Source organism: Dermacentor andersoni, chromosome 4 (genome assembly GCF_023375885.2).
Source record: "Dermacentor andersoni chromosome 4, qqDerAnde1_hic_scaffold, whole genome shotgun sequence".
Lineage (NCBI taxonomy): Eukaryota > Metazoa > Arthropoda > Arachnida > Ixodida > Ixodidae > Dermacentor > Dermacentor andersoni.
The window spans coordinates 104,843,367-104,867,870 of NC_092817.1; the positions used below are offsets into that span (position 1 = coordinate 104,843,367).

Consider the following 24,504-nt stretch of genomic DNA (forward strand, 5'->3'; position numbering starts at 1 on the left):
ATCACTACCACGGCGGCAATCGCCATCGTCCGAAGGCATTCGTGACACCTGCAGAAGACTTCTCGCATAGAGATTCATCTTATGTATGCGTGGAAAGCATGAAAACAGCGGCCATAGTTTATACAATGCTGTAAAACTAACGATAAAATATATTTATTGCGTTAGCATTCTTATGACAATTCCAAGTACTTTGTTCGGGATATGTCTATATGCATTTAACAGTTTCCCTGCCTATCTGGATCACTGGGTCGTCCATGGTAGTATGTTTAGCGCATCGGGCTGCTGTGCTGAGGTAACAGGGTTCTAAACCAACCAGTGGACCAACAGATGTAGCCGAGTATGCGCCAGTGTGTTCGTAGGTGCCGCTCTTTAACGAACCTGTTTCACTCCGACATGGGTCGCTGTAGATGCATGACTGGGTAGGTACCATCGTTCAAAGAAACTCTTTGACGCGAACTTGGAGTACGGGGTATGCACAACTCGATTCGTGCTGGTCGTCAATGAATATTCTTCTTTCTTTCTTTCTTTCTTTCTTTCTTTCTTTCTTTCTTTCTTTCTTTCTTTACTTATTTATTTATTTATTTATTTATTTATTTATAGATACTGCGATCTTTTACAAGATCTTAGCAGGGTGGGAACACACAAGTACAGTCATACAAACATACAGCTGAAGCAGTCATGCCGACGCTTGAATTCAAGATGTCAAATGGACAAAATGCATGAAGAAAGGAGCAAATAAAGTATGGGCGGTTGATTCATGAGTGCAGGTGTGCCTGAAAACAGGATAAAGAATTTTGTGTAACGACTTCATCAGGAAGTTTATTCCAATCAACTATTGTTCTTGTAAAATAAGAGTATTTTAAGCAGTTGTTGTGCGTTGTTAACGGGGTTACTGTTAGGGAGTCTTTATGACGGGTAGCATATCCAGTTAAAGGTGTTAAGATGTGTGAGGTATCAGTATGGTTGTGGCCATTCATTAGCTTAAAAAAGAATGTGCGTATGTGCGTATTATTCTGCTCGTTTGTCGACAGCTATGACTTGTCCTCTTCCTCTTCCGAAGCTTCTACTAGGAGAAGTTTAAAGCTGTTCTCTATTCATTATTCGTAATACGAGTTCACAAAACTAAAACACGCCTGTAAATTTCTGTGTATCCTAACAAATAGCTCCGGTTCTTTTTCTAAATAGCATAAATTGCTTCTTACAACAATCACGCCCATCATTACACTGATGGCTCAAGCACTGCGGGTGACTCTGCGGTATCAGCGATTTTCCCTGCGAGATTCACTGTCGTAAAGTTCAAGACATCTCACCAGACGACTTCGGCAGCCGTGGAGCTTGCTGGCACCATCTCGAAAATGAACTGTTTTCAGGGGCTCCAAGGCAGCTCTATACGCTGCTGGCTTTGGGAACTACGCGTAAACCCTACGATTAACTAGCTCTAGAAACCCGAGAGCTCCTTCGTCGCCTCTTCGAGCAAGGGCATGACGTCACATTTCAGTGGCACCCTAGTCACTGTGGCATAATTGGCAACGAACGTGCCTATGAAGCTACTCGATCTGCTCATGAGAAGAACATGCAGAAACCGAGCCCACGGTGAAGAACTTATGCAGCCGTGAAACTAATAGTGCTCGCGAATGATGCTCCAAAATCCTTGCGGGATAGCTTCCAGCACACACCTACGCGTGGACTGGACCCCTGTCTTCGACTTTATTCTCCATCTGGACAATATCAGGCAGAGATAACTGTAGTTTGCCCAACTGTGCCTTATTTGGCGTCACTTTTCAAATATAATTAGTTTTGCGCATTAAAAGGGAACGTAGGGATTGTTTGTGGCTACTGCGGCAGCAATGGAACTATTGGGCGTGTTCTTTGCCGTTGTTGTCGGTACAGGGCACGCAGTCAGCCACTCGCGAACGCGCCGACCCGTCTTGAAGACCAGCCGCTTTCGGAGGAGACAGCCCTAGAACGTCGCCCTATACAGTCGTCACAACCCAAGTCCGTCAATGCACTCTTGATGTTTTTACTTCAAGGTGGCCTATTAGAGATGTCACAGTTCTTGAAGACGTTCCCCACCTCCTTTATTTCTCTTTTTTTTCGCGCCTTAGCTTAGTCTCTACGATATTCTTTCTATCTTTATTTCCCGTTACCCTTCCCGCAATTCCGGGTAGAAAAAACAGAAACAGATGAAAAGGAAAACTCCCTGGAGACGTAGCATAGGCGACGTAAAATAATGTTTCGCCGTACCGTGCCATAAGGCGGTCTATCTCGCGCCTGCTACTAAAGTGACATTTAGAAGCACCCCTTTGAGAAGAACTTCGAGAAGCACCAATCGGGCATGAGATCTTAGGAAGAAGGAACCACAACGGCAGCCTCATTTTACATGAGCCTTCGACGTCCCATATGGGTTGGATGGCGGGCAGTGCTTTGTGGTGCCACGTGCCTAATCGAGTACGTATCAGGAATAATTTGACGGCAGGTATTTCGGTGTGCTTGTCTATATTAAAATGTAGGGACATCAGGCTATGCTTTCATAACAATTACTTTCAACGTTCCCACATAAACAATTTTCTAATTTGAAAACTAAATAATGTAGTTGGTTAGTGAAAACATTGCCTCATTTTTTCTTGCAAATGGCGTCCACCTTGGCAGATAACTGACCCAAAGGGAAGCAGTTCTGGTAAACTTTCTAGGCCTTATTAAAGAAAGCATTTCACATTAAAAAGTGGACCACTGCATAAGTGCTTCAATGTCTGTAGTAGAGAGAGACCCAAAGGTCGCAAGCATCACAGCACGCATTCTGAAAGCCTCAATTCAACACTATCGCCAATTAAAAACATCTCAATGCAGACCACCTCAGAAAAGGCGTGGGTGTGCAAAGCACTGCTTTGCACACCCATGCCTTTGCAAACAACTGGCGAAACACTTGCAGGATGGGTAGATGAAAACTCACAGCGTCTTTCATGTGAAAGTAGAGAATAAAAAAAAAACATAAGAGGCGCCATTCTGAGAAACCGGTACTCGGTGGCACTAAGAAACTTTCTTGCTGAGAACCGGCGTCACAAGAACGAAAGCCTTAGGCAGTTATGCGCTGCAGATGCCACATTGAGAAATCGCTGCTTTCTCAACCACGACATCTTTATTATGAAGACTGCTACACCCTATTGTTTAGATTGCTTGAGTTCCTTTTAGCCCCACTTCATTACCAGTTTATGAAATGGTGTCGCAAAACTAGGTTGATATAGTAGCATCATTCTAAGCTCCTTTTAGAGCAATATAGGCAGTATAGTAACGGAAAATATAAGTTTGCTCAGGATCTTCGATGAAGCGCTCTTGGTACTTCCAGTGAAAACAACCAGTCAGCTCAATGATCGGCTGGGTGCGTGCGAGCGAGCACTGTGAGACCACTCATGATTTCGAAACACGCCATCATCCTTGGGTTTTTCTAATACCATGATTTGAGCATGCGGCGAGGCAGTGAAAATGTATTTGTTTCTATTTTGCTTTGACTTGCGAAAGAATATGTATTCTTTCGCTACTAGCTGAGGCTAATGTTTAGTTCATCACGGAATTCCTGTCATCCTTTAGGTTTTAGAGGAAGAGCCAGTCATTGCTGCTGGTTGGGTTTATTGAATGAAATACCCATGTCATGCGGTTCACCACGAAACATTTAAGTCATAGGAAGATCAAACGTTTAGCATCCGCTCGTTAGCGCGAATCAGGAGCCGTGTGGGAGGCCTGGTAGGATAAGGGGAAATCGATTACATGTAGCGTGTTCGTCCCCGGTTGCAAGGGATCCTCGCTATTAGTCTTCCGATTATGCGCTGTGAAGGTCACCAGATTTTGCAACCAATTATTAGTAGCAACGGCCGGCAGATTTTGAAAGGCTAGAACAAACTGCAACAAGGAACAATCGTCCTCCTCCCCCTTTTGAGAACATGCCAGTGCTGCAAGATTCAGCTTCGTTCCTTAAAACAGTGCGATGATGTGAACAGTTAATGCTTGGCTCAACATGCGGAGAATCCGTTGATCTTCAATAGGCACTTCAACGTTGCGATCGTTGCAGTTCGGGTCTCCACACCTTTGTCGCCTTGGAGGTTGACCGGCTCTTTTTACCGGCATACTGGAGAACTGCAGCGTATCTGCTTGTGAGCTTCTCAGTAGAACGGCGCATAAAACCAGTACTTTAAGCACACGAGTTTTCATTGAAGATAGTTTTTATACTCGATTTTCTCAAGTGTTTTCAGCCTGAGATGGTGATTGCCGAATGTTTCCTTTGTTCACAATACGCCTAATTTTAGGAGACGGGCTTGTGCATTTGTAGCACCTGACTACATTCTTCAGCTGAACTTAGCTAAGTTTAAGCGTTCTGATGTAGAGAATGCTTACACGTGGGAATTTTAATAATGGCGCTTCGTTCAATGATCGGTTGCCAGAAAAGTTCAGCTCATTTTCAAAAATTAACCTGTGCGCGCAGCATCTGCCTTTTATGCATACGAAGGGTGGCCTCACAGTCATTTTAACTACGTCGCCCTTTGTCGATTGCTTTAGAGAATGTATACTTGTCATGGGAACGTCCTTAACATATCTATATACGTAGAAGAGATAAGGGTCCATTTTGTATCGGGCTTTACGCGGCGTGTAGATTATTGCACATGACTCAGCACTCATAGCGCTGTGCACGAACACACAGTTGTCTTTTTCCAGCGAAACTGTATATGGCTAGCCGATCCGCCCGTCCGTCTGCAGCCTGTACGAGAAAACTCCTCTGGCGCAGCCCTATGCGCATGTGCAAAAAAGAAGAGAAAAGGAGGCGCGAGATTGGCTGCGCCAGTAGGGACGTCGTTGCTCTCCGTCGCAACCGAGCGCTCACGCAGCAGTTTCTCTGCGGCTTCAAAATGGGTAGGTCACTCGTCATACGTACCCCTGAGGAGCAGGCAGCCTTCGATCAGCAATGCCGCGAGCACAACCGGGGAACGAGCTCGTCTACGCCGTGGCGATGCTGCAGCCGGGGCACAAGAACAGGGTTGCGTAGCCGAGAGCAAGCAGCAACTGCGTACCGACGATCCGTCAGCCTACCAAGCCGTCGTTTAATGAATCATCGGGATTAACGCAGTGATAAACACCGGGGCTACGTTTCAGCTTAGCTGGTTAATCATCTGTACAGAGCGGTGTTTTTCTTCTTGTACTTACGTTCAGTTACTGTTTTCCTTCATTTCTCTCTTCTGTGTTGCCTTTTTTCTTGCAGAATTTCCCATTCGTCATGCCAAACACGTCAGGATGATGAGACCACCGAGCTGTTCGCACTAGCGCCAGCAGGGCTCCTGTCCTGGCCATTTGGTCGAAATGTCAAGCCGGGGATGCGGTGAGCGCGGCTTAGGCGGCGTGCCTCTGTCAGGAGCGCTGGCGTCTCCCACCAACAATGACTCCACAAACGCAACCGCCGTAGTGGTCTTCCCGGACTCAGCAGTGTGGGACGGTCCTCTGGTCCAGCGCGTGGTCACACTGTCGGTCATAATGTTCTTCACGTTGGCCGGAAACGCAGCCATCGTGGCGGTGTTGGCGCGACCACGCGCCGCCATGCGTTCGTCTTCGCGCGTCAACCTCTTCATCCTGCACCTTGCTGTCGGTGACCTTGCCGTGGGACTCTTCACACAAACGTCGGAGATTCTATTCGAGGTGAGGAAATTTAGTTCGTTATTAGAGCAGCTAACGAACTTCCTATTCAAAGAATATAGGCGTTCGTGTACTTCCCTGCAAATGGGAAAACGGTGCAAAAGGCGATGAACAAAGGTAAAAAAGACGCTGAATAAAAAAAGGTGTCCAAAAGACGCTTCTTATCGTCAAGTCATGAAAACTTCGGAGCGGTTTTGCCTGCGTATTGTACGACGCGCCAACGGAAACAGGAACAGTGATTCTGTATTGAAAAAGCTATGAGTACAGACACGTAGCAACTCTTTCAAACGTAACACTACTCGAAAACATGGATGTTGTTTTCTTATTTCAACACTGACCCAAGAATTATTTTTAGCTTGAAACGCGAATCTAGTCCTTTTTTTATGTTAGCGCACCTTACATTCGGACGAGCTCCTGTTTTGAATATGTTGTGGGTTTGCTGAAGGTCTATGGGCGCATGCCACATTGCTGCAGGCGCAGGAACATGCCTCACTGAGTCTTCAGTCATTTTTTTTTAATATGGAGGGCAAATATTCATAACGTAGCCTATATTTATGGGACACCTTTATATTAGTCGCCGTCTCCCCACTACAGTGTTTCTAACGGCACCTGTGTTCCTATTCGGCGTGAAAACCCGAAAAGTGGTTTCCTTTTTTTAGCACTTTGTGCATTTCTTACCTTTCGCGTTTTCTGGTGTTCTAATCAAGCAATAATTGTCTGCTCCTCAAGTAAATATCGATTCTAGGTCCGCACCTTCCGTGTGCACTTCTATAACTGACATTTTTTGCGCCACACTCGCACTGCAAACAAAAGTAACGTCTGTGCATGTATTCGGAGGTCACAGGAGGCAACATTCAAGTGAACGAAGACGACGGCGTGCATGTACATAAGAAAATATTTGTTGAGAAGATGGCGGTGTCTGATGCGACAGCCTTCTGTTGTCGCAGTTAATGAGCTCAGAGCCGAAAAGGTCACCGATACTCTTTTTATCAGCCTTTATGTGAACAGGACGATAAATGAAATACCGCGTTGCAAATGTTAAAAAAAATTAAAGGCAGTCGAAGCTGAAAACTCGCGTTTAATGTGTCGAATATGTCACACAGACTTCTCTTTAAAGGATAATTTGAGGGGATCTAAAGATTTGGTATATAGACATCTATCTATCTATCTATCTATCTATCTATCTATCTGTCTGTCTGTCTGTCTGTCTGTCTGTCTGTCTGTCTGTCTGTCTGTCTGTCTGTCTGTCTGTCTGTCTGTCTGTCTGTCTGTCTGTCTGTCTGTCTGTCTGTCTGTCTGTCTGTCTGTCTGTCTGTCTGTCTGTCTGTCTGTCTGTCTGTCTGTCTGTCTGTCTGTCTGTCTGTCTGTCTGTCTGTCTGTCCGTCCGTCCGTCCGTCCGTCCGTCCGTCCGTCCGTCCGTCCGTCCGTCCGTCCGTCCATGCTTCTACGTTTGCATCACTGGGCTGTCCTTGGTAGAATAGTTAGCGCATCGGGCTGCTGTGCTGAGGTAGCTGGGCGCGAAACCGACCAATGGATGAACTAGAGTTGCTAATTATGTGCTAATGTGTACGTGCGGGCCATTTCTCAACGAAGCTCTTCTGCGTCGACTTGGGCCAGTGTAGAAGCGGAACTGGGAAGGAACTGCTGTTCGAAAAAACCATTTGACGCCAACATGGAGCACGGGATGCGCAACTTGGTCTGTGGTGGTCTGCAATGAACCTCATTGGTGTTAACTTGGGTCACTGGGTATGTGCTGGTAGCTGTATGCCGCTGTTCAATGAACGTCTTCGAAAACAACTTGGGTAAACTAGGTATGTGCCACTGAAAATGTTCGGCTCTAAAATTACAAAGCGGCTCCTTAACTTTATCTCAGGCTGAGTGGTCGGACGTTCGGACCTTTGAAGATCCGAACGACCCTTTTTATGTGAAGGTGGTCAGCTCGTACACACGGTGCCGCCCATACCGCAGATCGGTAAATTATTGCAAGGCCTGCGGAGAAATCGGCCATGGGTGGGACGTATTCCCCAACCCAGACAGAAATACCCGCAACAAATACCGGCTGCATAACCCACAAGCAGACCACGATTGCCAGTTACAGTGCAAACTATGCGGAGTACCTCACGATACGGCAAGCAAGAAGTGCGGGAAAAGACGCAAGCCAACACTCCCAATCAAGAGTCCGACAGCCACCTATATCAAGGGAGTGAAAGGCAAGGCCCTCGCAATATGAAACAAATGAAAGCAGCAGAGTTATCAACCCCAGCTCATATCAAGAGTGAAGGTTACCAGCTTAAAAAAGCAACTTGAGACCCTGGTTCAAGTACTCGTAGCGTTCGCGGTCTCGGTCTCGAATGAAGTTCAGGTCGAGGTCTGCAACGAAGAAAATCATCGAGTACAAAAACAGCAGCTTGCTTGTCGCCTAAGCAAAGAAAATAACAGCAGAAGATCAGCTGGACTGTAGTGATAGCCAGTCCCAAGTCGAAACCCGACCTGTTTCCCTCATTACCGACGCAAGAGGGGAAATCGAGGTATGAGAAAACTAGCTCGTCCCTCAGAAGGCAAAACCCCGACCTGATGAAGCGGAATGAAGGGCTCATGAAGCGTCTAGAAGAGCAAGAAAGATGTCAGGAGTAGATGGACCGAAGAGCTCAGGAACAAGCCCTGGAGAAGAAGCTCCAACAACTCTTTGACCAATTGCAGAAAGAGCAGCAACCGATCACGACACCAAAGCCACCGAGGGAACATACTGCCTGATAGAGGACCTCGAATGGGGAAGAGAGTGCAAGATAAACAAGGCCCGAACCGAAGGCAAGGCAGAACAGTGAAAGGAGCTCCGGGCTGAAGTGGCTCAGGCTGACGACACCATCAGCAAATTTGTGGCAACCACCGTCCAAGTAGCCGTACAAACACTTTGTGCGGAGTTCCCCAGATGGGCACTGAGCTGAGCCAACGCACTTTCATCGCCAGTGCGAACGCATCTCAATGGTAGAAAACGACAAAAAACAGGCAACGCAAAATCCAAAATACCCCGGCAGAGAAGCCAAGATGAGCGAAACTCCGGGAAGCCAAGATGGTATACTTGTGGCAATAAGCTTTATAAACTTTTTTGCATCAACCTAGCAACGAAGAAAGTGACCAAAATTCTCGACATTTTGGAGTGGTATTGCAGAGGAATAAATCGTAAACGCCAAATCTACTTAATCTGTGCACCGTACACCAACCAGACGTCGTCGCGTTACAGGAAACAGAAACAGATAATATTAGGAAGCGCGCCTACAAAACGCACATTGCCTAGGGAAGGACCCGGACTGCCGCCCTAATAAAAAAACATCACACTGGGAATGCTTCACTCTGCAATGACGAAAAAGGATCTCATAAACTTCTCCGATGCTCAGCGTAATCGAACCCACGTCACAAGGATTCCTCAAGGACAAAACATGCCGCATTAGCAGGCTGCACCACCAATTCACTGGGTCTGTGCAGCTTTCAATGAACGCCTTTCACGCCAATGCTTTAGCTAGATGCGCCATGAATGCACTGGGTATGTGTTGCTCTTCACTTGGCGTTCCTCACTAGTTTCCTCACTTGGCGCACACTGAGTGCGCGCCAAGTGAGGGAACATTTTTCAGAGTTCGCAGACACTGGTGCGCCACGCTTTTCGTCTCAGAGACCACGCGCAGACTTATCGGCACTGCCACTATATGGCGCATCGTGTCCAGAAAGAAGTGCGAGAGAGAAGCCCGGTTGCTGCATGACGGATTTCTCAGCGTTCTCGCGCTCCGTCACGCCATGAATTCAGGACCGCACGCGCAGGCTTCGCGGCAGCGGCGCTAGATGATACCGAGTGTTAGGGAAGCGCGAAAGAGGAGTCCCGCAGCAGTTCAAGCCTCGTACATAAATCGTTTGGGATGACGCGATGTGTTGTGTCGCTCTATTGGTTAAATGTTAACGCATTTCCTTCGACGCTCATCGTGAGGTGGTTCCGCCCCAGTGTTTCTTCATTATTTCATTGAACCCACCATTTCCCCACCGTGGTTCGGGTGTAAAATGACCTGGGAGGAAAGAAGCAACGACATGACCTTCATTATTTGATTTCGTTTCTCTTCCTTTTATGCTGTAACAATTATGAAACAAATAACCCAGAAACAAGTATAAGGACTCGCTTTGCATCCGCCGCTGTTTCGCCTAACATTTTTCGTAACATCTGTCCTGCCTTTGCTTACTTTCTTTGAACACGTTTGCTTATATTCCAAGTTTTTGCCATAGAGCACGATTGAGCTGCATAGTTGAGGACTCTGCCGCTTTGGTACTTTCCTGCTTTTGCGATCTATGAGCTCGAATTTTACCGTTGGGGGCTTCTACTTAACCATAATACGGGCGTGCACTTTTTCCTCATTTGCCGACGACGTAAGGCAGCATCTTCGTCTTTTATTATGAAAGCGCGAACACGTACGTTGGTTCAATCCCGCTCTCTATCGAGAGGTTGCGCATTTCGTAGCAACGCCACAATTAAAGGTCATCGGGGGTTCAGGGCGCCCGCAATGCAGCCTTCAATGGAGACAGTTTTATGGTAGTGGAAGATGCCTTCTAGAAGCTGACATCCTCTACGCCCTACGCTATGCGCGTGACTCGCCTATCCCGTAGGAGCGCTTCTCCCTCTGCCGTTCGCGATGAGTATGCAACGGTGGAAATCAACCAGAATTCATCCCTGTGCCACCATCTGCTCCATATAACGCCGCAGGGAATGTACGCGCCAGCAATTTTGTCAGAATGCTGGCGTCGGGGCTGCGTTTTCATTACGCACATCTTTCCACCGAGGACGTCTAATTCGCCCTCTGCCATTAAAAATACGTGGCGTTGGGACTTCTTGTAGGCTTCGGTTGTATGAAGCTCTAAGACTGATATCATCGGTCCGAATAGATCTTTCTTTCTACCATTTATTTATTACCAATTTTTGGGCTAGTGGTAAAGCTGTGTGCTAAACAAAAACGCGTTGTCTTCACTAAGTCACTCTATAAACCTTTCACATTGTGACAAGCAACTACATCGACAAAAGCGCGCGCTTGAGTGCTAAAGTATTATTTAATTCACTTTAGTAAATTGTCTCGTAACATTTACCCATACGTGTATGCACAATTGCTGACATCTGCAACGAGTGAACATTATGACCGCAACACTCTCCATAATGAACGTATGGCAGATGAATACAGTAATTTGGTGGAAGATGCTACTCGACCCTTTCGCTCATCGAAAAGAATCAAACCGGACATTCAGTAGTGCGGGCATGTGAATGGAAAGCGTTGTACAGGACTTTCACATACAATGAGGCATAAAACTGCAGTGGAAATGTAAAGTCTGGGGGACGTTCCAACTAAATACCTTCTGAAAACGGAGACTAACGGAGCGCCTAAATGAGGTACTCCTCCTTAGTGTGGCATCAAGGCCAAACGCCTATATTAGATAAATGTGTGAAACAAGGAATTCAGGTGGGCCGTGTTTATTGCAGTTTGCGTTCTCAGGGTACTACATGCACTTTTGACGGCTATCTATCTATCTATCTATCTATCTATCTATCTATCTATCTATCTATCTATCTATCTATCTATCTATCTATCTATCTATCTATCTATCTATCTATCTATCTATCTATCTATCTATCTATCTATCTATCTATCTATCTATCTCTATCTATCTCTATCTATCTATCTATCTATCTATCTATCTATCTATCTATCTATCTATCTATCTATCTATCTATCTATCTATCTATCTATGCGCTTGTCTTTCTGTCACCAACCGTTTTTCCGCGAACTTGGGTCACTGGGATTCGGCAGTTCATGGTCTAATGGAAATCGCATCGGGCTAGGAATAGAGGTACAAACCAACCACTCGACCAACTCGAGTCTAATGGATATCGCATCGGGCTAGGAATAGAGGTCCAAACCAACCACTCGACTGTAAGCCCCACTATGGGCGGCTGCAAAAAAAGTCCAAAAAACACCGTGCGGGCAATCTGGGCAGGGGGCATGCGTCTCGACGAGATTGTTCGGCACACTTGAGTAATGGCTGTCAGTGGTTGACACAGAGCGGGGCCTTGCAGGCAAGCAAAGTAACCACGCTGCCGGCACCCATGGCTTCCGCAGAGTTCGGGAGCGGAGAGGACCACCAGCGCCACAGTAGTGGTCGCGCATCACAGTGAAAAGGGAGCTTCGGACGCCCGTCGCGTTACGCTTCCTCGGAATCCGCGCAGGCGCTTTCCTTGCGCGCGGCCGGCTGGCGGGTGTGAACTCATTCACAACTTGCGGTTCCCCGAATGGGCGTCAAACGCCCTAATAGTCGTGCGCGTCGGACTTCCGCGGTGCTCTGGTGGGTGACCTCGGAGTATGCGTGGTTCGGGTCTGGACGCGGGCAGCGGGGATCGCGCGACGTTTCCTGGCTTTTAGGTGTCGCGCATGTGTTTTGTTGGTCAGCGCTTGTTATGCCAGCTGTGCTCGCGTGCCGCTTCTCGGAACTTGCGACGTGTACAGCTGGCGTGACCCTCACCCCTTTGTTGTTATATATTGTGTATTTTGGGTGAGGATTCTACACTGTGATCTGTACTAAAAACGACGTTCTTTGATTGATGGTTGTTCGACTGGCCAATAACGCACGCAAGTTCTGCTGAACGCAGTGATTGGTGATCGGATTGTCCAGTTGGGTCGGAAACCGGCGGTAATTCACCAGCAACGATTTTGGGTGGAGCGTTACGCCTAGAAAACGCGGCCGCAGCGCTCCGATCGGGAGTTTTGGACCTGGCTTCGGTGCTAAGCACCATCGGCTCTGCCGAAATAGGGTCGCCCTATGTGGTCCAAAGCAGTGTAACTATTCGTAACCGAGGTACTGTTGAAACTATGCAATCTTGTAACTTAACTTTGTAATTTCATCTGTAAATGCAAGTTTTTGATCGTTCGTTACTGCAGCGTCCTTGTCCTTCGAGCCTAAGTCACCCATTAAGCCACCTGTGCAGACCATCTCTGACGGTGTGTCTTGGACGCCAATGGTGGGGGTGAATTTCAACGAATCAATCGATCGATCGTAGCATCGAACTCTTACTTCGGCCAACTCGAGTCATAGGATACGTGGCACTCGGTATGTTCAGCTAAACCTCTTGGATGCCAAGCTGGACTACTCGGTACTTGCCACTAAGTGTCGGTCGGTAATGAAGCTCTTTGAGGCCTTCAGTGGCGTAAGTTAACCTGTTTTACGGCAGCCTGTGCTACTTGGTAGGTGCCAGTGTTTATGTGCCACTATTCAATAGACCCCTTTCATCCCAACTTGGGCCACTGAGTGTATGAAGCTAGGTATAGGCCACACTTTAATTAAGCTCTTTGATGTCAGTTTGGGCCACTGAGTATGTGGAGCTTTGTACCTCTTTACAACATCATGGGTCACTGCTGGGTATGTGCCACTGGGTATGTCCACACGGTAGTATGGTACGAAGAACTTTATTTAGGTCTTGAGGGATCAGTCTGGGACTGATGCGGGCCGCTCCCACGTCGGTACAGAGAGGCACGGTAGTGCCTCTCTTCAATTAATGTTGTTTACGCCAGCATGGATCACTAAGGTGTAAATGAATAGGTGCAGCTTTTCAACGAACCTCTGGCACAAATATTGTTAACTGAGTATGAGCCGTTAGATATTTGCCGCTGGTTGTTGGCAAATAAAATCCTACATTGTCATTTCATGCTGGACAGAACACCAAACCTGCGATACATATATTTATACAATCTTCTTTGAAGATATATTCACACATGCCCTACTCGGAGACTTGGCTGCGGCGGCGATATATGGCGCAGCGTGTCCGGACGGAATCTCGAGAGAGCAGCCCGGTTGCAATATGGATTGTCGACGCATTGCCTCAATCCTAATCCCACTAAGATCGACATTCAATGGGAGATGGGTTCAGCTGTTTTTTTTTTTTTTACTCATTATGTTCTGTTTGTTTCACTTCGTGCAGCAAACTCTTGTGGGTTGTCAGCTAACCATTTTTTTTATCTATTGTGCTGGGACCAGCGGTTTCTTCCTTGTTTCCGTCTTGTTTATTTTTTTCTCATCCTCACACACTTTATTAAGGAAACGAATGGTGTGACGTCAGCTAGATAGGAAAACATGGTGGTTGCATTAACTTATTTCCTTCCAACTAATGCTTCTTTTTATTTTCTATTTGATTACATGTCCAAGGAAAGCCACCGCATAAGCTCAGAAAATCATTAAAGAGAATTGTGAGTTCCTGTTTACGAAAAAACTTACTGAGGTAAGTGTATCCTTCTTTGGATAAAGTACCGTGAAGAGAAGCAAGCCCTGCCCTAACCTTGGTGTTTAAGACCACACAACGCTTGTTGAATGTCTCGAAAATCAGAATGTTCTCTTAAATGCATTGGGGAAATTCATGGAGATAATGGTTCAGTCTGTCATACATTGATGTGTACGACGTTTTGCACATAGTGACCAAACGGCCTCCTTTGAATGTCATCTTCTACAATACCGAATCCGGGCCAGACTACATGGTGTAAGACATTGATGAGAGAGAGAGAGACATTTATTATGGTAGAAAAGCGCAAAGATCAGCCCGCATTCAAGTTCTGGCCTGTTACTTGGCATTGGGCAAGGTATACGGGGCCAAAAATAGAGAGAAAAAGAGAGAGGTATTGATAACGAGTATTAAATTGGTGGTGAGGGCGCTTAAACAGCAATGACACTTCAAAGTCTGGAATCTCGATGGCTGTTGTACAAGAGTTTGTTTATAGCTTTCCCAAAATCACGCCGACAAGAATCCGGCCAAGGTCCCAATGAACCTCTTCAAACATAGGCTCAGACAAGAACGAGTTATCGTAACGATCGCACATCTGCTATCAGAAGTGATGCCATTGATTGGTCGATATGTGGAGTCAAAGCACGCGAATTTTTCACGGACGCATTTCGCTCCAGAGCATTTACAGAGCAAGTGCGTTGCATCACAAACTTAATTTATGGGGTGCAGCATCGAAAGCTTCATGTTCGATGTGGCACATTAGACAGACAAGCCTATCTAACGCTTGCTCGCCACTTCGCGTACTTCGTGGACATTGTCTTGGCTTCGGTGACTTCTAGCACGTCGATTACGCTGTATTCAAGCAAAGTAAGGTGTGCGCATGACCTCAAGTAGCACCTGTAAGAAAAAAGAAAGCTGCACTCAGTAGAAAATTGTACGCATATATAAAAAAGCATTGTCCCAAGAGAAACGCAAGATATCATTTCTTTTTCGCCTGTAGGTGCTTATTTTATTTTATTTTTATTTTATTTTTATTTTATGTTTATGTTTATTTTATTTTATTTCATTTTTTTATTTATTTTATTTTATTTTAACTATTTTATTTTAGTGTTATAATTAGCAAAATTTCACGGCATCAAAACATTTATGCAGCTGCTCTCTGTCCTTTCGACGTATCCTAAGTATGCGCGAAACTGAACGAATACTTAAGAAACAATGGTCTCAATAATTGTTTCAGTTAAAAGGTTAGAAAATTTGAAGCATTATATTCGGCTATCTAAAATCGATATTTGTAAAATACTCTGTTATTTATGTATGATTTTTTACATTACTTTGCATTTCAATTATAATTTCGTCATGCTTTCCCACTTTGCTAAGATTATTACGAACATTACAACAATATCATTATGTGCGTCATCATAGTGTAATCACGACAATACTTTGCCACTCTTTAGTATCATTTACATCATTTAATTGTACCACATTTCTTTGTATTTCTTTCATATTGATGTCATGCTGTAACTACTGTCAGTCTCTTAGTTCCACTGGAGCCTCAAGGCCGATCGGACACGAAGCGGTAGGAATTTAATGCGGAATCTCCTTTTCAAACGTATTAGTTTAAACGATTTTCAGAGAGGCCCAGCGCACGCGACACTTTGGTATAGCTGGTGGGTACATGGTGGGCTCTCTACCACAAGACCACGGCGGCTGTGCTCTAACTTGACTCACCACAGTTGCTCGGGCTTAGTCAAGCTGCATAAACCAGCTTTGCGCACTTGCATCCATTTCCACAGTGAGCTTTGGAATAAAGTGATGTGATTCATCAGTGCCAGAATTTATATGCTGCGAATATTCTATAGGATATAGGAAATCATGTCACAACTATTCTATTTTTTCTCGAGAAACGATGAAGACAGAACTTGTATAGTATATTCATGGCGCCTCGTTTTTACATCCAGTTATCTATGCACTTCCAATCTTCTCTCCAATCGTCGAGTGAGGGCATGCTTTATTAGGCTCAGGTTGGCGCAGAGCATCGCCTGCACGATGTGGTCGGGCATGGCGTCGTTGTGATTCGGTCCCGTTGTCAGGGACGACTTCGCATAAGGAGTTTTCGACTATGAAGTCTCGTATTACTCAATTACTGGAAGACTTCGAAGTGATGAGTTTTTGACTATGAAGACTGACAAATCTATCAAAGTCAAAGTATAGCAACAAACGAATTTCCCAACGAATCAACATCCCGTCTACCTAACACGCACTTGTCTACGGCTTTGCTTGTTGCGCCATCGGGCGCCAATTGTAGTCTCACTCATCGGCCACCATCACACAACTGCCTTGCATATACTTCGTAGTGTGGGAGCTAATTCATGATTCCCTGCGCTTTGCTTGTCGCGAAATGCTGTCCTAATGTCTCTGTGCGTTGCTGATGAGACTAGAGAAAGTAGGCGCTTAGTTCTGTGTAAAGTTCTTCACCGGAATAGTCGGGCACTCAAGTCTGTTGCCTTCAGGTAGTGAAAAAGCGCTCGAACAGCTTTCTGCGCTAATGAACTGTGAGGCCAGGCTCCCAAGATCTTCGCTTCCGTAAATGGCCTGTCATCCAGTCTATTCAAGGCACACTGCACTTAAGTTATCTCTCTCTCTCTTTCACTCCCCATTCCCCTCCCCACGTGTAGGGTAGCAAACTGGACTCAGTCTGGTTAACCTCCCTGCCTTTCGTTCTTCCCTTCTCTCTCTCTTCACCAGAAAGTTCTCGAGGTATAATGTTCACTGCCTACGCATAGAAATTCCATGCGATTAGGCACTCTCGGCTTGTACATATTCAGCGGAGCGTTACTCCGTGTCCGTCTACTACTCATGTGCTAATATTGGTCCTAGGAACGTATTGTGTTACTGTTTTAGCGGTGACTGATATACGGGACCTTTGAGAAAGCAGTCAATGGAACAGTGTTTGCGTCCAGATTGGCGCGTGTGTTATAGACTACGGTAACGGTAGATTATAGCAGCTCGAATATCCACTATGCTAAATGACGGGATATGTTGCGACACGACGTAGGGCATGTTGGTCGTCCACGGTCCATAAAGGTAATGACCAAACTTTGCTGCTGCCCAGTTATCACCAAGGCACTCTTTTCTGTCTTAGACTAATGGGACTCTGCATTGAACAGAGACCTGATAATGCATAGGTGAATCGTTGACACGGGCCACTATTTGCGGACTAATATAACGCTAACTCCTACGAATATTGATGCTAGCAGAGACTCTAAACGGCGACGACGCTTCCGCAGCATTTTTGCTTTCGGGACGTTGGGTCTCCCGTGAATTGTGGGACACTCGACGATGGTCGAGAGGGCTTTCGAGAAGTGCTGTTAGTGCGTGAAACGGCCCCGAAACCTGCGGGCAGCTTTCTTATCAGTGGTCGTAGCAAAAAATGCGATGGCCCCTGCTGTATGCGAGTTCAGGCGCACTCTTTCGTCTATAGCGTTGCGGCCAAGAAAAAGCACTTCGCGTACACGCAGTACAGCATATCTGCATGCAGATGTAGTTTTTATGGGATCACACGCCGTAAACATGGTGTGTGGTGCCCTGAGAAGCCGACGCAGGGTGAAAGCTAATTCACCCACATTGTTTGGATAGATAACATAGGTCTGCCATTTGAGGACACTTAGAATGGTGTCCTTGACTCGTTCAAGTACAGCTATCGCCACGGAAAAAAGCCAGGCGGCATCACCTTGAACTTGTAAAGTCTATTCGTTGTGTTGTATGCTCTCTTCACAGAGCGCGTTTCGGCGATTTTGATGTGCCAGTAGCGGCTCTTTAAGCCCATCGAGACATAGTATTTAGTATAGGCTGGAGAGCTCGCTCAGAACATCGTAGCTTCTCGGCGATCTGTAGGCCAATGTGTCTTGCGGTGTTGTGATGTTCAAATCACAATTATTAACGCAAAGTCGCCGGGTACCATCTTTCTTCCTGCTGCGTAAAACAGGGAATGTGGGACTGTGAGGGCTTGGTGATGTCACCGAACATTGCTTCAACTTTGGCTTTAGTGGCGTCTAAGGTCACGTGGCTGAACTCAGTAGAGGCTCTGCAGCACTGGTTGTGCAGAGAGAGAGAGAGAGAGTGAGAAAGAAATCGAAGAGAGGAAAGGCAGGAAGGTTAACGAGATACACGTCCGAGTTGCTGCCCTGCACTGGGGAAAAGTGTATGGGGATGTAGAGAGAGAGATGAGATAGACAGGTCACAGTTTCGTTCCACAATATATGGTTCCACAATAGTCGCTCATGAGCGTATCCCCCATTCCAATGCGGGACGAGTAGGCCTTCGTAAATTCCACCCCGAGTCAAAGGCGACACAATACCGTCGCCTCCTAGCGGGAACTTTTGACGGCACTTGTAGCCTTAAGAATGGATCAAGCCTATGAAGATGACACTTCGGGACATTCGGATAAGACCAGTATTTGTGCGTCATAGCTAAAATTTAGCCACAATATGAAGCTTTCTTGCAGCATGAGTTCCGAATAAGGGAACTGGTAAGGCTTCCAGATGGGCAGACCGGGCGGCTTCGTCGGCGAATTCATTACCACCAAAGCCGGTATGTCCAGGTCGACACGGAATATAATTTGATTCCCTTTAGCGATAGCCTGATGATGGTCTGCTCTTATTTCATGTCAGCTGCTCATGAGTCCTATGATACAGGGCGAAATGCAGACTCTGAAGTGCTGCCTTAGAGTCGCAAAAGATGACCTATTTCTGAAGTGTCTGTTGCAGGAGGTATTTGACAGCAGCACGCAGGGCAGCAAGCTCTGCCACCGTTGATTTTGTCATGTTTGACAGTTTGAATATCATTGTGGTTTTCGTAACCGGAATGACAACGGCACCTGAACAGCCGGTAGGTGAGACCGAACCATCGATATAGATGTGTATTCATATGTCTCCATATGACTTGTCAATATATAGTGATGTGGTGCTTGTCAAATCTTCGACGACGTTGGGAAACACTCGCAATATCTTTTGGAGCCAAAACAATCAGCTTACGAAGTAAATTTCTTGACGTAATTTATGGGATCCACTCTCTATGCAGATCTTTATTCTTCTTTTATTACAATATTTCAAGAGCTTGCCTGCTCTATATACTACATATCCAGCCTCAGGTTCCACTATTGCCTATATTATTTCACCTTCATATCGATAACTCCAGTTCGGTGCCTAATTTCTGATCTTTGTTCATCTCATGGTGTTACACCCGCTATATTATTCTTTATTCCTGCCTTCGCAGTCCTTGTCTTGGTTCCAAGATATTGCGGCTGCTTTTAGGTATCTACTTACCTTTAAAGCAGCGCTTTATAATACGATTTCCTGCGTGGCAGAAAACGAAGGTTCATGTTTACCTGGTATCAGTGTACACCAAAATGCACTATGACCACCCTCTTATCTGGCGAATATCTTTCCCAATGCTTATGCACCACACCGGCCTACTTTGGCTGATTCTACTCAGTCACTGCATGCCGTCAAGGCTCAGTTGGTTTCTTACTGCACTTTCTGGTAATTTCGGTTATGTTATAATTTTCTCAATTTGCACTATCTATGCTAAACCCTCTCATGAACGTCAAATCTTGCAGGTATCCGGCAGTTGGGTTCTGGGTGCCTTGGGCTGCAAGCTGGTCGTGTACGTGCAGATGGTCACCCTCGCCTCGACCACCTTCATCTTGGCTTCGATGAGCTACGACCGGTACGCGGCCATCTGCCGACCGCTCGAGTCGCGATCGGGGCTGCGTCGCGCAAAGGCCATGCTGGTCACATCCTGGGCCCTCGCCTTCATCTTCGCCATTCCACAGCTCTTCATCTTCGTCGAGGTGAGCGTCTGTTCGAATAAAGCTAAAAGCACCCTCTGTAAGGTTCACAAAGGTTGCGGTCCGGGACAGTTGATATTCGCATTTTGTGTTGCGCTATAGTGAAGAATGCGTGAGCCCCTAAAGCCTTGAAATTTTCTTGAGAGACGAGCGATTGGGCGCCTAATTATGGAAGGTCCATCAAAGGCGAAGACTAATTCATTAGCGTAGTGCTATAGCCGCTATAGAGGTAATATTTTGCCCCCTTCCCTTTAAAGAGGGATAAATAAAGTTTTTCATCATCATCATCATGATCATCATCATCATTTTCTCTGAAACACGTTACCCCAATAGTGTGCCGGACCATACTATCTAACAATGCTTATTTTAATACAAAAGTATTTTATGCCGCTGTCTACTATCAACTTCCTGTAGCGGATATGACATCGAGATTAACGCGTAAGATATGCTCTCTTGACAGGGATGGCACCGCCATCTAGTTGCGGCGAAGCGAAGTACTGCATCTTCATACTAACGAGCGCAGACAGTGAGTGCTTCGGTAGTCTCAACACAGCGGAGGCTCCAACGCGGTGTAAACCTGCTGTAAGCGGTGTAAGCCTTCTGCTGAGGTGACGGTGCAGTTTCCGCACATGGTTTGTCTTTCGCGTCGCATTAACCGGCGACGCGTCGTCGCCTACGGAGTGCTGCTTCAACATGCATCAGGAGTGCTTACACGCCGCCTGCTGCTTCACTTGCGGTGGCACGTGCCAACTAAGAAAACTGCTGCGATACGCGGCGCAGAAAGGCAGCGACGTCGACGGGTGAACTTCGCTTTGGTCTGGCGAGACGTACGCTAACGCAAAGCAAGATGCCTTCACGCATTCGTGGCGCACGCTGCGAACTCTGCCACTTGCATTCCTGAAGCCGAGTGCATCGCAACCTAACTGGCTGTCCAAGACGCTACGGAGCCGGACCAAAATGCTCCTTCCTTAGCTGAAGTGGCTCGGCAGCAGGACGCCTCTCGCCAACAGGACGCCGCGCGCCAAGCAAACGTGCAACATGGTCGCTGACCTACAAATCCTGCGCCTTTCGCTCCAGTGTGTCGTGAGTTCACGAAGCGATTTACTAACAGTTCATTCAGTTTAGCTTGTACGGTTTGCGAACTCCTGCGGATTATGGCGGATTTGCGCAGTGCTCTGGTGCATGCTGTGTGTCATCTCCGGGTGATGTTTCCTGGTCGCGAGTCGTTCGACAACGTTCGTTTGTGTGGCAATTGTCGAGGATCCCTGTTTAGTGGTACGGTGTCGCTCATGGCTACTGGCAACATAATTGTTCACGTACAAGGAACATGCAACAGCTTCTGTGAAGACGCATGGGAAAGTGTGGCAATTACGAGATCGCACGCGGTGTGAATGGAAGTATTAGTTTTGACGCCGTTTCATGAGATGGTTGACTTTTCGTAAAGGATGACCTTATACCGGCTCGCCTGCCAGCAGCCGTTCCGGTCGTTCGGATTAAAAAAAATTTTTTTTGAAGGCCCAATTCACTCTGTGAAGGTGGATTGCCAACGAAGGTGTTACCATCCACTTCACCTATTCTAGTCTAACGAATGAAATGAGTCGCCGTAAAATGCAGTGTACAAGTATTTATTGCACAACATTCACGACGGCTTTATGACCACTGGGGTAGACACTGAGGTTTTCGGTTTTCACAGTTGCCACGTTCTCCGCCAACATTAGGTCGACGCGCGAGTCACGTATGGTGGTTGGTAATTTCTTTTCAGTGTAACACTTTAGTACAAACTCTTCGAAGACAAAGTCTACGAACCACTTGTTTTCTTGTTTCGAAATGTCGACGTTAAAGTCCACCACGATGACGAAAGGCGTAGTGTTATCTATCGCCAACACCGCGAAGTGCGTTCGCATGAACCGCTCTACGTCAGCCTTGGAAGTGACGTTAAAGTCCAGCACGATGACGAAAGGCGTAGTGTTATCTATCGCCAACACAGCGAAGTGCGTTCGCATGAACCGCTCTACGTGGGCCTTGGAAGTGCCCGGCGAGATGTACACGGTGAAGACGACGATTCCATCGCGGGTTTTCACGGCACACACATCGCCGCAGTCGACCGGGTCAGACTTAAGCCGGTACGCAGTCACGCACACTTCTTTTCTTGCGCAGGCGGTGACTCCGGCAGAGCGGTTGTCACTTCGTTTCGCGGTGGATATTCTAACGTAGGCGGTGACTTCGGCGACTATGTCCGCCCACGTTTCCGAGAGACACACCACCTGAACCTCGTTGAGTACGAAGTCATGCGTTATATCTTTGGAATGAAGACCAAGCGATTTCACGTTGAGAGAGGCAAGCGAAATCGAGTGCGGTTCCCGCAACATGGCTACATGGCACGCCTTCGTAACGCTGGCTAGGTGATGGTTTCCCAGGCACCCGTCCTCGTTTTCGGTTCTGTGGTAGAAGGCGAAGACACCTTGAGCGCTTGTAATGTAAACTCTGTTGATATCAGTGCATCTACTCAACGCAACCTATACCAACTTTTGGAGGTGGTTCCTGTAGTAATTGTCGACGTTTGCGCTAAATCGTCGATTTCTAGAAAGCCGAGTTTTCTGTGGACTGACACGAAATAATTGCTAGTTGGTAGAGGTAAACAAAGATATTTGAGAGCGGTGACTACAATTGTTAACACGCAGAGTGTACACATTGGCATAAGATCGTGCCGGCCGTGTGCGCGTGCGCTACATGTGTTTCATTTTTTTTGGGGGGGGGGAGGGGAGGGGGCTAAATTGTCGATTTGTAGAAAGCCTAGTTTTCTGTGGACCGCCACGAAAGAATAGCTGGTTGGTAAAGGTAAACAGCTTCGCTCTAAAAAAATACGGAAAGAAAGGCCTCATACTCGACAAGCTCGTTGATTCCTCTAACCGAGTGCTACTAACAGCTGTTATGAGCTCACGACTCCCCGCTGCGGTGGGACGTCCCCAGGTGAATTAGATCAATAAGAATAATAAAGATGTGCTTTAAATAAATTTCTTGCTCTCTCCTAAATACTTAGCTTGTACTTCCTGATGTGTGCCTCTAATCGGCAATTTTGCTGAGTCATTCCAAAGTGAGAAGGGTTGGCTTCTTCCTCCACATACAGATATATGATATTATATTGCATGGATATTAGTGAAGAAGAGGTTGTCATTATTTTTTTCATTTCTTTGAGCATGAGCACTCGACTCAAAGAAATACAAAAACATAGACAATTAACATTTTGCAAAATGCTGCGCAGCACGTCACTAAAAGCAAGGCAGCAGGTAATCGATTACATCGATCTCTACCGTACGAGTACCATTCTAAGCCAGTCGTTTCACCTGTTCTTCTTTAACTTCCCTTGAGTATAATTGCAAAGACCGTTTTTCTTCGCGAAATCAAGGGACACTAAGAAAGACTATGAGCGAAGCATAGGCAGTGATTTCATTCTCTTTGTGGGAACGGTGCAAGAACGGTGTCACTTTGTTGTGTGTGGGATTTGTGTTATCTGCAGGCAAGCGCGACGGAAAATGTGAGTAAAACATGATCGCGATCATGTTTTGCTCGCATTTTGTTAATTGATTCTTAATAATAATTTGGCGTGCCTAATTAGTATTAACAATTGATTTGAAAACATCTACACAACTTAAAAATGGGAAACCTAATTGAGGCTCACGCTGGGAACTCCCACCGTAAGTGTCGTTACGCAGGGAAAAAGAAGGTAGAAATAGATGACAGGCAGAAGGGAATCAAATGACGAACAATATGACAGATCAGAAATATAAAAATAAAGCAATGACAATGAATACACTATGACGATAGGGACACAAAAATGCCACAGGCCTGCGCGAGACACGCAGCACAACCACAGCGTAAGTTGGAGAGGCCGCACCCTATGAGACCGTCGTAAACTGCTCCCAAAGCGGCGAAGCCGCCGGGCCTCATTTTCTGCTGCACGCACATAAGTGTCTTCTTGGCGAAGCTGTCGTGCCTGATTTTCGGCAGCAAGCACTTCAGGGTCATGGCATATGGCGGAGTAAAACGCAACTGCTAAGCAATGTTGGCACATATCGGCGCTACACGGCGCGCATCTCACGTCGCGTGACAAGCGACACGAAAGGTTGCAATTGCTACATGATGTGTGACACGGTGCAGTAAGATAAGATTGTAATGCAAAGTGTGCACATAAGTGTGACACTACGTGGCACGCATTGTCAATAGGTCCTAGTGCCTCGCGCGCCAGGACGCCTGTATAGGTCATGTTTCCGCCGTAGTTAGCAAGCGGTGGCGTCACGCAGTGGTAGAGTAGCTGACTCCCGCCAAGAGGACTCGTGCTCAATCCTGGTAGGAACTGCGCATTTTTTCCTCATTCCTGGCGATATATGCGATAGACACCGGTGGCGGCAGCGGTAGACAACATCGACAACCGAAACGGGTTTATTAATAAGCCCATTATAGCTTAAGCTGTAATTATGACTGCAGGTTTCGGTACTAAATGAACGTAAAAGAATAGATTGACGCGCAAACAAGGTGCGAACAATGAACTGGTGTATGCGAAAGCTTCGTAGAGGGAATTTAGAACAAAGGACTCTAACCGCCAAAGAAAGTAAGGGAAGGCAATTATTGAAAGTAACTAAGGGTCTCACGTAAGAAATCAGAGTGAGCCTCTCAACACTCCTTCAGCAAAGGT

The 24,504-nt window shown here is 46.5% G+C and overlaps 1 protein-coding gene across 1 annotated transcript in view; it reads left to right on the forward strand.

Moving 5' to 3' along the window:
- LOC126536553 (gonadotropin-releasing hormone II receptor-like) overlaps positions 1-24,504 on the forward strand; it is a 180,938-nt gene that overhangs the window by 134,679 nt on the left and 21,755 nt on the right. The window contains exons 2-3 of the mRNA XM_050183568.3: positions 5,246-5,676; positions 19,581-19,814. Coding sequence (XP_050039525.2) covers positions 5,344-5,676; positions 19,581-19,814 — 567 coding nt within the window. The 5' untranslated portion in view covers positions 5,246-5,343. The remainder of the gene's footprint in view (positions 1-5,245; positions 5,677-19,580; positions 19,815-24,504) is intronic.